This window comes from Falco punctatus (genome assembly GCF_963210335.1).
Source record: "Falco punctatus genome assembly, chromosome: 2".
Classification (NCBI taxonomy): Eukaryota; Metazoa; Chordata; class Aves; order Falconiformes; family Falconidae; genus Falco; species Falco punctatus.
The window spans coordinates 24,496,072-24,510,338 of NC_137581.1; the positions used below are offsets into that span (position 1 = coordinate 24,496,072).

General features: G+C 37.4%; 1 protein-coding gene across 4 annotated transcripts in view; it reads left to right on the top strand.

Moving 5' to 3' along the window:
• The window catches only part of B3GLCT (beta 3-glucosyltransferase), an 85,935-nt gene that overhangs the window by 50,680 nt on the left and 20,988 nt on the right, over positions 1-14,267 (top strand). For all 4 annotated transcript variants that reach the window (XM_080377522.1, XM_080377523.1, XM_080377524.1 and 1 more), the window contains 4 exons: positions 2,143-2,219; positions 6,279-6,390; positions 10,370-10,506; positions 11,816-11,879. In XM_080377522.1, the coding sequence (XP_080233648.1) occupies positions 2,143-2,219; positions 6,279-6,390; positions 10,370-10,506; positions 11,816-11,879 (390 nt within the window). The remainder of the gene's footprint in view (positions 1-2,142; positions 2,220-6,278; positions 6,391-10,369; positions 10,507-11,815; positions 11,880-14,267) is intronic.

The window sequence follows — 14,267 nt, forward strand, 5'->3', positions numbered from 1 at the left end:
ATTGCAACTTTGGCCTTTAGTATGATATAGACACTGAATATGTTAACTACTTTTATCTCTGGCTCCTCTTGTACATGAAATATGTGGCCACATACAAATACTAGCATAACTGCAGGATTTGTGTGCTTGTAAAAATGAATGTTCTTGTAAAGACAGTGGTTTGCCCTTTGTCTTCCTATCTGCAATCCCATAAACAAACATTTTTATGGTTTTACTGTGGTTACGTTTTAGTGAAATACCAGATGTTGAGCATACTGTTACAAAGATTTGCCACTTCCACTAAAAACCTCTGGACTTCTTGGTTTTGCAATAAATTGAAACTAACCAGAAACATGTCTGGTAGATTTGGCTTGAAATAGAACTATAAATCAGAACCACTGATATTTTAGGTGCAGGTGAATATGCTGTTTTAAGTTAGAATTTTGGTATAGTTTCTTTTTCATTTGGGTCATTGACAATAGCATACATATTTTTAAAACAGTAGATAATTATTTTTGATAGGGTTAATACACTCCTGAGACACACAGTTACTCTTTAAAGTGGTAAAGATGTTTTCTTTAGCATATTAAGTTTGGAGGTTTTATGTATTTCTAGGTGCTGTGCTTAGCTGCTTTTAAAAAGGATTTAAACTTAACAGAGTCAGCAAGCAGTGTGAACTTTATCTTGCAGCTTTTCTTAAATAATATATTTTTTTTTGTTTTGTTTAAATGTGACTTTTATGTTAATGGAATTGACTTATATTCATGAGAAGCATTCATCAAAGAGAAATGTTTGGCATATGCATGGTGTAAATGGAAAGGAATTAGGACCTTGACAGATCAAGATGGCTTTTCGTTGGAGCTGCTGAATCTGCTAGCCTGACAGAGGCAAGGCTGCTGCAGGTCCAGCCAGTAGCGGAGCTGAGCAGGTGTTCCCAATAAGCACACGTGCACACAATATATGTATATATATGCATGGTCATCCGTGTAGATTGATGCAGAAACCACAGCACTCCCACAAACACAAACTGCTCAATGGCCTGACATTGTTTCACTTTTCTGGCTGGTCAGGATGAGAGCCTCTTCAGGGAATGTGTATATGTAAATATACATCTCTACAGTATGGATGCCTCCAAGAGCTGGTCTTTGACAATCTATGCAGTTGCTAGTCTTGCATACCCATTCTCCGCAGTTGCCAGCATGTGGGCAGGTGAGGCTTGCTGTATGGCTCACAGTTCCATTCCGGTTGCTGGTGCTCCTGCACATACACACACACACACACGTGCACACGTTGTGGATCCTCTCAGTAGCTTTAGGCACTTAGTGTATCCAGTAGTTGACTGCTGGCCTCCCTGTTGCCTGATGCGCGCACACACACACACATGCAAACAGTGCTACTGCCTATGTAGTACAGAATATATCTCTCTCACACACTCTTTACATGCATTGCAAATTAGGCAGTTTGGTTTATTAGAGGACCATGTTGGAAGGGTGTTTTCTTGGGAACTACCGCAGAATGATAGCTTGTATGCTAGACATCAGGATCTGCCACACTGAAGACATTTCAAGTAACAAAAAACTAAAGAAATTTATGAAAATATTTTCCTTTGTAGGAAGCTGCTTTGATTTTTCAGGAAGAAAAAATGCTAACTCATTTTCATGTTTGCATAAACCCATGGGTTTCTGTTATGATGTTAGTGTGACAGGTTAAAGCTGAACTCAGCAAAGTAAAGTGTGAGAATTCTCACATAAGCTCTGTGTAACATGATTGTCCAATGGAAGCCTTTGTAGAATATGCTACATTATTTATAAGTCTTTCTTTACAGTATGGGATTTTATGATACCATAAAGAAGTGAGTATGATATGTTGCTTAATTTACTACATAGAACCTATACAAAACATTTAACTTTGCGAGTATTAGCTTTATATCTAATAGAGAGTTAAGAAATTACGGGTTGGGAGAAGCACTTTCCCTAAATTGCGCATTACGTCATTTTTGTACCATCATGTATCATCTATTCTGCCGGGCTACTTGCTGGTTAAAAACAGTGAAGAACTAAGTAATCATTCCAGAGTAATACTTTTTAAGATTAGTTGGTTTAGTTTAGGAAAAAAAGCGCATATAATGCAAGTTTAATGGAAATATTTTAATTTTTCTTAAAGGAATTACCTACGGTTCTGCTTATTCATCAGATGGACGGGCATGAAGGTGCATGGACAATATTACCATTAATGAGAGAGTAAGTGTGATGAATGCCAGTTTTTTTGCAGAATTTTTTGTAACCAAGAATATAAATATTCAAATATTCATTACTCAGATCTCTCTCTTTCAGAAGTAAAGTTTTTGAATGAGAGTTGCAATGTTACCTTTTCTCTTTCTTTCTTTACTTCTTTTTTTTTTTCTTTTTTGGTTTTCCAAAGCAATTTTCTGTTAAATTTAATTAATCAAAAAAAACTATTTTAAATTAAATAACGCAATAATATAACGTAACTGAACAGTTACCTTCTTCAAATGATTGTGGGTTTTAAAATTATTAAGGAAGTAAACTAGTCAAAAGAAATACCATTTTGAAATGTGTATTTTCCTGTTTGGTCCCCACTTCTCACAGTGTAAGGTGTGAGGTATTTTAGAACTTTTGACCTCTCAGATTACTTGGCTGAATGAGGTGGATAAATAGTTTTTAAAAAAATCTTTAATAATACCTCTTTGGGATTTCTGTCTTTTGTTGCATACAGTGTTTCTAAGAGGTGGTATGCCTCTCTAGTGAAAAAGTGTAGTTTTCAACATCTTTTTAGAAGCTTGTATGTCCAGTTTTCATTTTAGTATGTTCAGAAAAGATAGGTGATCTCAAATATGTTTTCTTCTTAGCTTATGCAGATGGTTCCAAGGAAGACAGGCTGCATTTACACAGTAGTATGTCGCAAGCTATCAGGAAGCGATGATTCTTGTTTCAGAAAGTCCTTAAGCTACGTGGTGCTGAAGGCTATCATTTGCCTAAAATTTGCATTTGAAAATGATGCCAGAGGCTCTGGAGCCTCTTGAGGTTTAGCTTAGCTAATATAATTTGAGTTACTCCAGAGGATGTTTTTCTTTTGTTTTGAGATTTTTATATCAGAGTGGTTGCAGGACAGGATGCTTTTCTGTCTGCTTTCTGTTGCTTTCTGTGTGTGTAGGAACATGAAAATATGCTTGTATAGTAGCTATCTTTGAAATACTTGTAAACGGTGAAAAGGAGCAAAAGGAGAATTAAAGTAAATTGAAAAAACTGGAAGATGATGTTGCAACTATCAATCATCTTTGTTTTTCCTTCTTAGCTCCTGTTTCAATGGCCTAGTGGTTCGTCTTCTGAATTATTTATGTCTTGGTAACAGGGTTTACAGATGCATCTCTTACAAGATAGCAAAACTCAAAAGCAAAAATACAAATGCTCATTTGTGTGATAAAGCAGAAGAAAATTCTTCAGAAATTGGAAGAGGAATTATAAGTAGAGGATTTCCATCTTGAGAGTTCTGGGATATGAATTTCCTTGTGTCTGCTGTTTCACTTACCACTTTTGGCAGAATGAAGACATGGAGTAGTTTAGAAGTATATCAGTGCTGTGAGGCTTGTACTGTTTAGTTTTTTCAACGGACAGAAGAAGAAGAAGGGAGATCAGCCCATTCTGCAGCAGCTGATGATGCTCAGAATTGTGATATAAATGATGCATTCTTGTCAGAAAACTGCTCTCAGAAGACTGGCTTTCGTCAGTTCTTTAGTTGTTAACATTTTTAAGGAGGCTTCAACAGTTATGACAATTCTTAATTTTTAGTTCTTGGGCACAGGTTAACTTGGACAAAATACTTCATTTCAGAAGATGTAATTGTAAGACATCAACGGATGTTTTATGACGCAGTACCTTTACTGTCTCAAGAAGGCCCACTGCATTTCTTCTCAGTAACCATGTTCTTTAAGCTGAGAAGAAACCCCTTTTTTAAATTACTGCCCCAAAACTGGATCTTTGCCAGAGTAACTCTAATGACTCCTTGGAATCTGAACTCCAAATGTGTATGCTGTGAGGTCTGCTTAAGACTCTCTGCAGGCCTTACTTAAATACTTAGCCTTGAAAATAATTCTGTTTGTCCATCAATAGCTAGATGAACAAATCATTCTTTTTGTGAACTTATAGGTGCTGTATTCACAGGATGCAGTAATTCTTGTGGGGGTCATTCTAGTGTTTTCTCCTTGCCCTTCATCCACCTGCTTTCATGTAAATCCAGGTATTTATCTCCTGAAGTTCTAGCCAAGCACTAAAGCATGAGAGAAAAGCCTTCAGTCTTCACAAGGCATTGAGTACTATACATTTGTAAAAACGTGAGGGTGTCTGATGCCCTTTCTGTACTTGTTTGGCAAGTTTTAGAAGGAACAGCTAGGAAGCTTCTTTCCCAGCTGATTGTATCTTGTTTGCTTGCTTGAATGGCAAAGACTTGCTCAGCTTTCAGTGTTGAGCAGGCAACAAGCATATGCTTTTATAAACTAAAGGGATGAATGGATCATGAGTTTTTCTGGCTATTATAGTTTAGCAGATTAAGTATCGTAAGCAGACAGCAGTAAATAATCAAATACTGTTGCAAGACACAGAGGAAAGGTGGTGTTATAGGAAGATGACTGTCATGGTTTAACCCCAGCCAGCAACTCAGCCCCACACAGATGCTTGCCTGTTCATCCCCACGGTGGGATGAAGAAGAGAATCAGAGGATAAAAGTGAAAAAACTCATGGAGTTGAGATAAAGACAGTTTAATAAGTAAAGCAAAAGCTGTGTGCACAAGCAAAGCAAAACAAAGAATCCATTCATGGCCTCCCATTGGCAGGCAAGTGCTCAGTCACCTCCAGGAAAGCTGGGCTCCATCACACATAATGGCTACTAGGGAAGACAAACGCCATCACTCCAAATGTCCCCTCCTTCCTTCTTCCCCCAGCTTCATATGCTGAGCATGTCACATGGTATGGAATATCCCTTTGGCTAGTTTGGATCAGCTGTCCCAGCTGTGTCCCCTCCCAACCTCTTGTGCACCCCCAGCCCACTCGCTGGTGGGGCAGCGTGAGAGGCAGAAAAGGCCTTGGTGCTGTGTAAGCGCTGCTCAGCAGGAACTAAACCATCCCAGTGTTATCGACAGTGTTTTCAGCACAAATCCAAAACATAGCCTCATAGCAGCTACTGTGGAGGAAATTAACTCTATCCCACCCAAGCCAGCACAATGACTGGTCCCAGATGGAAAAAGACATCTATTTCAGCACCTGGTGACCATCTGGTGCTTCTAGCATGTAATTAAATGACCTACAGAGGAAGGTATCACATGTTCTAGCATAAGTAGTTCTTAGATGGTGGGTTTGGTGTTGGGTTTTGGTGTGTTTTGTTTTGTTTTTTACTCAAATACCATTCCCTAAAATATAAATGATCCTATTGCCCTTTTCAGCTTATTTTTGCTGACTTAAATTTCTGCTGTTTATTTCCATTGCTAATTTTATCTGTAGACAGTGCTGTAGAGGAAAAAATATGTGATGTTTATGGGTGTTAATTTTCTTATCCCTCTCCTCAGATGATTTGTTTAATCAATGTAAAAGCTCTGCAAAGGAAACTAGACAGGTAAAGACTGGGATTTTTTTTTGTGTGTCATGAATTAATAAGGCCTTTTTTTTTTGTTAAGTGTTGGAAGAATTAAGCTGGGAGCGGTAGAGAAATAAGGTATGAGACATTTCTGAAGGAGTCTGGTATCCTGCTTTGAGATTAGCGTTGGCTTTGAGGAAGGTAGGGGAGTCCCTTCAGTCTGTGTAGTTTCATTGTACTGGAAAAGCTAATAAGGCTTTTAGGTTGGGGATGATCAGTATCAAAACAGCTGTGAGAGAACCTGTCATTAAGCATTTTCATGATTGTTGCAATGGTGTTAGATGCCCAGCAGTGGGGCTTCTTGGTAGAAAGTTAAGGTACAGAGGGGAAGGTAACTTAAACTGCTGTCTATAAACTTCTGAATTCATAGGTCGCTATTAGACCTATAGTACTATACATCTCTAAGCAGACATTCTTTATGTATCTCTATTCCTTTCTTTCTGGAATAAGTGGTGCTATATGAATAGATAGCAGCAGAGGCAATATCTTCATCCATTTACTGTAGTCCTTTGATATGTAATTCTAAGCAGTAAAAGTTTCAGTTTCTGTTTGAGTAAATAATTGATTGCAAAGTATTTTTGGGGAATGTGGGTTGAGTCTATCATTCTGCTCATAAGCCAGTTTGTTAGTAAAATGTTAATTTCTTTTGTTAGCTTCTCTGTTACCTATGGTAGGAACTCCTCATGGATTTTCTTCTGTGAAGAAGATACAAGAATACAAGTTGTAAAGCTGCTAGAAACACTTGGAAGATTTGACGGGTCTAAGGTGAAATAAAAATCTAGATATTTAACTTTCTTTTGAATGTGCTTGAATGGGTTTTTAGATGAAATGTGGAATAATTCTAAGTACAAAATTATAAATACAGAATTTTAGAATTCCCAGTTATGAAACAGTTTTGGTGGTCCAGAATTTAATTTTATAACACTGCCTGGATGACTCAGAGCTCCAATCATTGGAAAAGACGTATTCAAACAGCTTAAAATAGTGGGATAGATTTCTTTTGCTGCGGCTGAGTGTCAGCAGTATAAACGTCTGTCTAGCTGTTGAAGAACTGTTAAATTTGAGCAGAGAGAAGATTCCTTCTGTGGATAGCCTGAAAATGATGTAGCGTCAGTAAAAAGATTAATATAGTCTGCTGTGTGGTCCCTTATCCCCATTTTCTTGTCTGTCATCAGTTCTGATTATCATCAGACAGAATGGCTGATGTTAGTTTGACTAACTGTCTCTGATCTAATATAGTAGGATATTTTATTTGCATTCTGTTTCTGAACTGAGAGTTTTCTTTACCTGCTAGAAAAGAAATAACACCAAAAGACCTGCAGAACAAAAGAAAAATGCAGTCACCTAGGAACAAAGTAAATTTGGCAACAAAACTGACACGAAAGGTGTTGATGTTTAGAATTCTTAGTGTTCGGAAAAAAAATCAGCTTGATGTACATCCTTTGCCTGGAATAAAAGAAGCCAAAATCTCCTGTGTGAAATGTTTTGCCTATTTATTGTTACCTTGACTGCGTATTAAACTCTGCTTCAGGTCTTACTTTAGCATATTTACTTATTTTGCAGTCACATGGCCTTGTTGTGTTTTCTCATAATTCTTTTCTGAAATGATAGTAATAATAATAACAATAATTCAGAAGTCTTACATTTTTAAACACTCTGTCTTTGAAATGACTGACTGAATATATTCAGGCCTCTGGAATTTCCATTTATTTCTGTTTCAGAAGCATCTACTCCAAATCGATGTTCTCAGAATAGAAACAAATCTTTTGGTTGTAGTTGCTATTCTTACACCAGTTTTAAACTCTCCTTTGCATTACATGTAAATTCTGTTACAATAACAGATTATGTCCCAATCTGCATTAGAAGGAAAATGTTTTGCTTTTTTACATAGTAATTGTCATCTTAGTGTAACAGTCCATAACTGATTCCTTATATACAGTAGTAGACCATCAGTCACAAAATCTAAGATGAGTTAGACCAGAATGAGCTCATTCATTATTCATTTTAAAATATCAGCAGTCTGCATAATAAAAAGGTAGTATACATTAATCACAATAAAATGTCTACAAGGGGCATGTGAATAGTTGATGAATCTTCAGCTCTTCAGTCTCGACATGGACTAGTAACAGAACTGTTGAGACTGATACAAGTGTAATATTGAGTGAAAACAGATGTGTAAAAGCATCATGAGGCTGTGGAGGAATGTTAAGAGACTGACCTGCATTGAAAACCAAGGACATTATGGACAGCAATAAAACTAAAAAACAGTGAGGAATGTCTGATTTACATAAAGGCCTCAGTGTAGTAAATAAACAATGTTATGACCAAATAAGCTTGGAGCGTATTGGCTGTAACTTCAAATGCCTTCACTGTGATTTGTGGGTTAATATTGCTAGAAATGTTATGTGAAAGCCTGAGGAGGGTATATGTATGGGTTTAATTTTCTGTGGTTTATAGAGGAATTACAGTGGTTGTTTGTTTTGTTTTTTTAATCCATAGATGGTTTTGGTGTAAAAACTAGCATGCATAATCAGGATAAGTAAAGATTTTTTTCACTCTAGCATAACAAAGTGAAGGTCCAGAAAAAAAACTGTCTACAGATGGAAAAAAATCCCCACTGTTACCTTCTCCATATATTGTGTTGTGTCAGTTTAACTTTGGCTGTTTCCTCAATAGATGACTGAACACGTACCTCTTATCTCCACGCGCCTCCTGAGGCTTATGGGACCAAACAAGTTTTCAGCATTTGTGTTACCTGGGGAAGTCGCTAGACAAATCCAAGATACATTCAATTTAGGTTTTTTTGAGAATTCATGGGAAATGCACTCAGCACCTCACACATGTATACATACACGTGCCCACCATGTTACACTTGTATCAGTCCCTTGGAAAGTCTTGTTGTTCCTTGTCAGTGGCAACATCCCATTTCTTTGACTCATGGTTGTTTGTACGGGTCCTGGCCATCCTTGTAGAGGTGGGGTTCTTGAAGCAGGCAGCACCCCATGGGTTTGACTCAATGTGTGCAGCAAGACAAGCATCACTGGTAGCTCTTGAGGGCTGGCCTTTTGTGGAGCCAGGTTGAGTCCTGGCTGGAAGCTGAGGAGGTTGCCAGGCTGAATGTCCTTTGGGGCAGCCGTGCTTGCATACTCCTGCCAGGCTCAGCTGGTTGGCTTTAGCTGGAGTTGTCTCATGGTGCATGCAGACCTCTCCTGCTGTTAGCTGACTCTACCGTGCCCTGGCCAAATCTCACTCATTGCTCCTCAACTCTGGGGAGCTATAAAATTTAGTTCAGTCTATATAGCAACATCTGCTGGGAGTTAGAAAGATGGCTACTGAGACACAAGATCCTCTTGGGTTAAGCTGTTGTGGTTATTTTTGCTAGGTGTTTCTACAAGTATTTTTGCTTGAATATTTTCCCTGGTGTCTTGAATTTTGTAGTAGTTATCTCAGGTGAAGTCTGTGAACTGTGCTAATACCTTGAAGGAATTTTTCATTGTTGCATTCGGGAACTTGCATATATCCGCTTTGAAATTCCATCTGTCTAGCCTCTTTTGCACTAGGGAACTTAAAAGGGGAGAAAAATCTAACATTAGATTACTAATTAGTCCAGCCAGGACTATACGTGTATGTATACATGTGTGAGGCGCTGAGTGCAGTAATCTAATTAGTAATCTAATACAGATTAGAGCGCAGGGAGTGTGGAGAAGGAGACTCTTTCATGAAAAAACATTTGCCCTAACTTTGAATCTGTTTTAGTGATGACAAATTGTCAGGAAAAAGAAAAGCCAGATTTATTGTCATGAAGCAAGGAACTTCACGCTTTAAAGATTTAATATAACCATTAAGGTGATTCAGAATTCTGATTCATTGTTTGTACTTGCAGGCCTGAAAAGCCATTTATTTTTTTAATTATATATACACTTACATCTTTTTTCCCTTCATTACAGTCCTTATTCTGCAAAAATTTTGGGGTATATTTGTTTGATATCCACTCTAAACAGAAATATTAAGACAACTGACAGTAATGTTAAAGAAATAGTAGTAAAATCTGCTAATTATTTTCAGGTACAGCAGAATCAGTAGTAAATTCTTAAGCACTTTTTTAAAACTCTACTACTACTCAATTTTTTACTTTAAAAATGCATACTTGGGACCCTCTTCATTTAACTGCTTTGAAGATCAAGGTATTTAAAATGTATTTCCTTTCTAACTTCCCTAGTATAGAAGAGGCTAGACAGATGGAAATTCAAAATGGGTATATATCGAGTTCCTGAATGTAGTGCTTTCGAGTGTCTGTCTAGTCAGTAGTTGGTAATCAATTTGCGTGGTCAAATATTGGACCAGGTTGCACAGAGATGTTGTGGAGTGTACTCAAAACACGACTGTACAGAGTCCTAGGCAGCCTGGTCTGGCTGACCCTGCTTGAGTAGAGGGATAGGACTAGATGATCTCAAGAGCCCCCTTCCAACCTCAACCCTTCTGTGATTTTGGGATTCAGTGCTCTTGGAACGGGTGGAATCTAGGGCATATGCTGGAGTTTGAACCTGCCATGTGTATTTAAATTCAGAGAACTGCCTGTAGTTTCATTTCTTACCAAGTACAATTTTTTGTCTGGATTATTGTAAACAGTATGCTTCCCTTGTTTTTGTTTTCAGGTTTGCTTTATTCAGCATGAATGCAGTTGTCATCTTCACTAAAAGGATGCTGTAGATGAACAAAATTGTTTCCTATATTCCTTTTACAGGAGTGGTTTTTAGGTAAAGCATTATATGATGAAGAATCTACAATAATTCACCATTATGCCTTTGCTGAAAATCCTACAGTCTTTAAATTTCCAGATTTTGCTGCTGGTTGGGCGCTTAGCATTCCCCTCGTTAACAAGTAAGACTTGAATTTTTAATCACTTCTTGTTTATTGATAGTAATTAAGAATGTTTAATTTATACAGTTTTCCTAGGTGCTAATCAATGTTATTTTAATGAGTTATGATTTCATATGGATTAATGTTTTATATAAAAGGTGAAGATGTTCTTGCAGAACAGTTGGAGGTTTATTGCAGGTCGTGTAGATATGCAAAGTCAAACCTTAATTTTGAGCTGTTTTTGAACTGAAGCTCTGATTGCAGCTTAGCTATGGCAGACAGCTTGGGATGTGCTCAGCCAGTGCAGGCTGGCCTCTCATGGATTTAACTTGAGAGCCTACATTGAGCTTTCGCTGCTGCCACCAATATGAGCAGTGTTCATGCTGATACATGAAGTCTGCTTTAGTCTGAGGATCTCAGGTGTGTGGGAAGACGTTCAACCAGGCACAGTAATGTACAGCTAGCTCCAGGTATGCCTACAGAGATTTGGGCTCCCACTACACTTACCCAGAAAATACTGCTTTGATAAAATTCAATTTATTCCTTATTCTATACATTCCAAGCATAATTATTACAAAGAAACACTTAAGAATTCATTAGTAGACAAGAGTACAGAAGCAGATTTCTGTATCGTTGCTGTGCGTATGGTATATTTTGCTCTACATCACACCAGCTAGTTAATAGTTGTCCAGGACTAGTCATTCAACTGGTTCAGTACCATCTCTTGTCATTTTAAAAATGTATTCTCCTCCAGACAGCAGTTCTCTTCATGGGTCTTAAGAGTGACTGTGTTGCCCTCTAGAACTGTTTGTGATGCTATAGAGGCAACCTAGATATTTATTTCAGATTAGATGCTTAGTTTTTAAATGAGATCTGAAAAGTTCGTAGATTTCAGAAGTTGAATGCACCTTGCTGTAGCAAGGATTGATGTGTTCATAAATTGAAGGTGCCTAAATACTGGTCCTTGGAATACACAAAAAAGAGAATACTGTCTGAATTTTGAGATGCTGATCAATATTGAGCCTTAAAAATACTGTGCCAGACTCTGTCTACTCCAGATGAAAACTTTCTTCTTGGGTAGGAAGGATGTATCAAATGTGTGTGCTGAAAACAAATATTAACATCACCCTTTTACTCAGATGAGGAAAAAGAAAAAAGAAAAAGAGATATAAGTTGCTTCATGGGGCAATAAATACGCTGGTGTGATTTTGCCCCCCCCCCCCCCCCCCCCGTTAAGATGGTCAATAATATCAGCCACACTTTGCTGCCTACACTAATGAATGATTTATTTTTTTAATATGTTTTTGAGTAAATTTCTTCATCTTTATAGGCTTGCAAAGAAGTTGAAAAGTGAACCACTCAAGTCAGACTTCACGATAGATTTAAAGCATGAGGTAAGCAGTAATGTGATGAAAGAAGAATTGTCTAAAATCTGTGTATATGAATTGTGATAAATTACTATGGAAATAATAGATTTTTCTTAGATCTTGCTAGAGTTTGACTTCAATGGCACGTTTAATTTCTTTCCCTTCCTTTAGAATATTGTAATACTTTAAAACTATTTCAAGCATAGAAGAATTCATAAATAAAATTGCATTTGTATGTGAATACATGGTTGTATGCAGTCAGGTATCTTCTAAGTCTTGCTCTATAAAGAAGGAGAAAGACTTGCAATTCATGAAGCATAAGCTCATGTGAATAGTATCTCAAGTATTAGCCTGCCTCGCTCACTTTCTAAATCAGACTCTAGAGAGCTAAATATGATGGAGTTTGGATTAAGTACTCTCAGCATCCTAACTGATGTGTGAATAATGAGCTTTGCAATTTGCAGTATGGAAATCTGGAAAATGTTTTTGCCTCTGGTTTGCAACAATTTTAAAAGATAACCACTAGGTCTTCCAGAGGATGAGCTGACTGGAAGGAACATGAGAAGAAAGGAGTGGGAAGATCTGAAAGAGTATCAGTGCTACTTTTCTAAAGCTTTTTTATTTCTTCTGCCTTAAAAATGTCTGTGCAGCCCAGGGTTTTGTACTGACACCAAAGTCAACTCCTGAACCAGGGTGGAAGGGGAGGATGAATTTGGAATAAACTTGCAGATTTTGGCCTGAAATTATGAGTGATTGTGAATTCATTTTAATTGTTAAAAACTCCTAAAAGTCAGCTATAAAATGTGGTTCCAGACCCCACCCGCCCCCCTCCCCCAACTGACCTTACTTAAAACTACTGCTGCTGTTCCAGATCTTTATTCTGTGATGGTTATAAACCTCCTTACTTCCAACATGAATCTATAGTGTGTATGTAGAGTATAAATTGGTGGCATATTTACATGAATTTGGATTTGTGCCAACACTGTTCTTTCACATAGTTTCCCCTCCTTGACTGATGTATTTCTCAAAAGCAATTGGACACCTCTCAGCTTTTATTTTGCTACGTGAAACAAGCCAACAAGCTGTTTCTTTCCTCTTGTTAATTTTTCTAAATGCAAGACCTTGGGCTTCACACTGTTAATCTTTTTGTAAGTCACCTCAAAGTCATTCCTGTATTCCCAGTATTCCAGTCTACCTCAGCACTGACAAAGCCTCTAAACATAGTGTCATAAAAAAAATAAAATCATTAGCAGACATTTCTTTTATGTGCCTCAGATTGCTTAATGAAAAACAATTGATCACTTGACTGGCAAAATTACTTCCATCCACTCCTTATTCTGTGAGCAGTTCATTGCATAAGTTTCATTTCAAATTTATTGCCATTGATAACCTATTGCAGCCCTGTAGTCATTCTTTCTGCACAGTCTCATGTCTCCCTAGAGACAGTTCCATTCCCCCTCACTTATTTCATAAATCATCATCATCTTCTTAAATCATTTTTATCTCTACATGCTTCTTAAGTGAATCAAGATTGACAACAAATCAAAGGATATAAACTGTGATCTTTAGTAATTGTTAGTAAGGTTTAAATTTATGAAGGATGATAAATGTTTTAAGGAATGTTTAGTTTGAGAGAGTGCTATTAACATGTGCCTCTAATCTTTGGTATTTTATTTGGCTCTGTATAAGACTTTTTTCACTCTACTGCTTTCTAAGTCCCTGTTTCTTATATCTGTAACATTTATATTACTTTCCATCAGGGAAGCCTATCTTGAAAATATGTGCATTTTCAAAAAGTCTAAAAAAAATGCCTACAAATGAGCAGCAGCATGACAAAAACCCTTTACCAATGTCAAGCATATTCCCTGATGCTTTTTCAGAATTGGAAGTGAACAATGGATTTTTTTGTATATTTAACATTAGATTTGAACTAGAACTCAGACTAAGAATATTTATGTCTTTTTGTTGTAAATCCATTTCCATCATTTTAGGAACAGTTTGTCATCCTGTGCTGTAACCCAGACTGGCGTTCTAACCTCACTTCTGCAGTATGATAGCTTCACACCTTTCTAAGGCTGCCTGTTGAAGATTCCATTATTCAGTGGGAGATCTTAGCACATTATGAACTTTCATAAATAATTCACGTTACAATTGTTAAATATCTTCAGTGCTGCAGGATTGTTGCTTCTTTGTTGGTTCATGTGATAGACATTAATTCTGAGTAGCTGAATTCTGAACTAATACAGGGACAACTGGTTAAAGGATCAGGAGCACAAGTGATGTTCTCCTCTGTCGTTCCAGTTGCAGGGAATGGCAAGGGAAGAAACAGGAGGAGCCAGCAGATCGATACCTGGCTCTGAGCCTGGTGTCACTGGCAGAATTTTGGGGGTTTCGATCACGGGTCAGTTTACACGA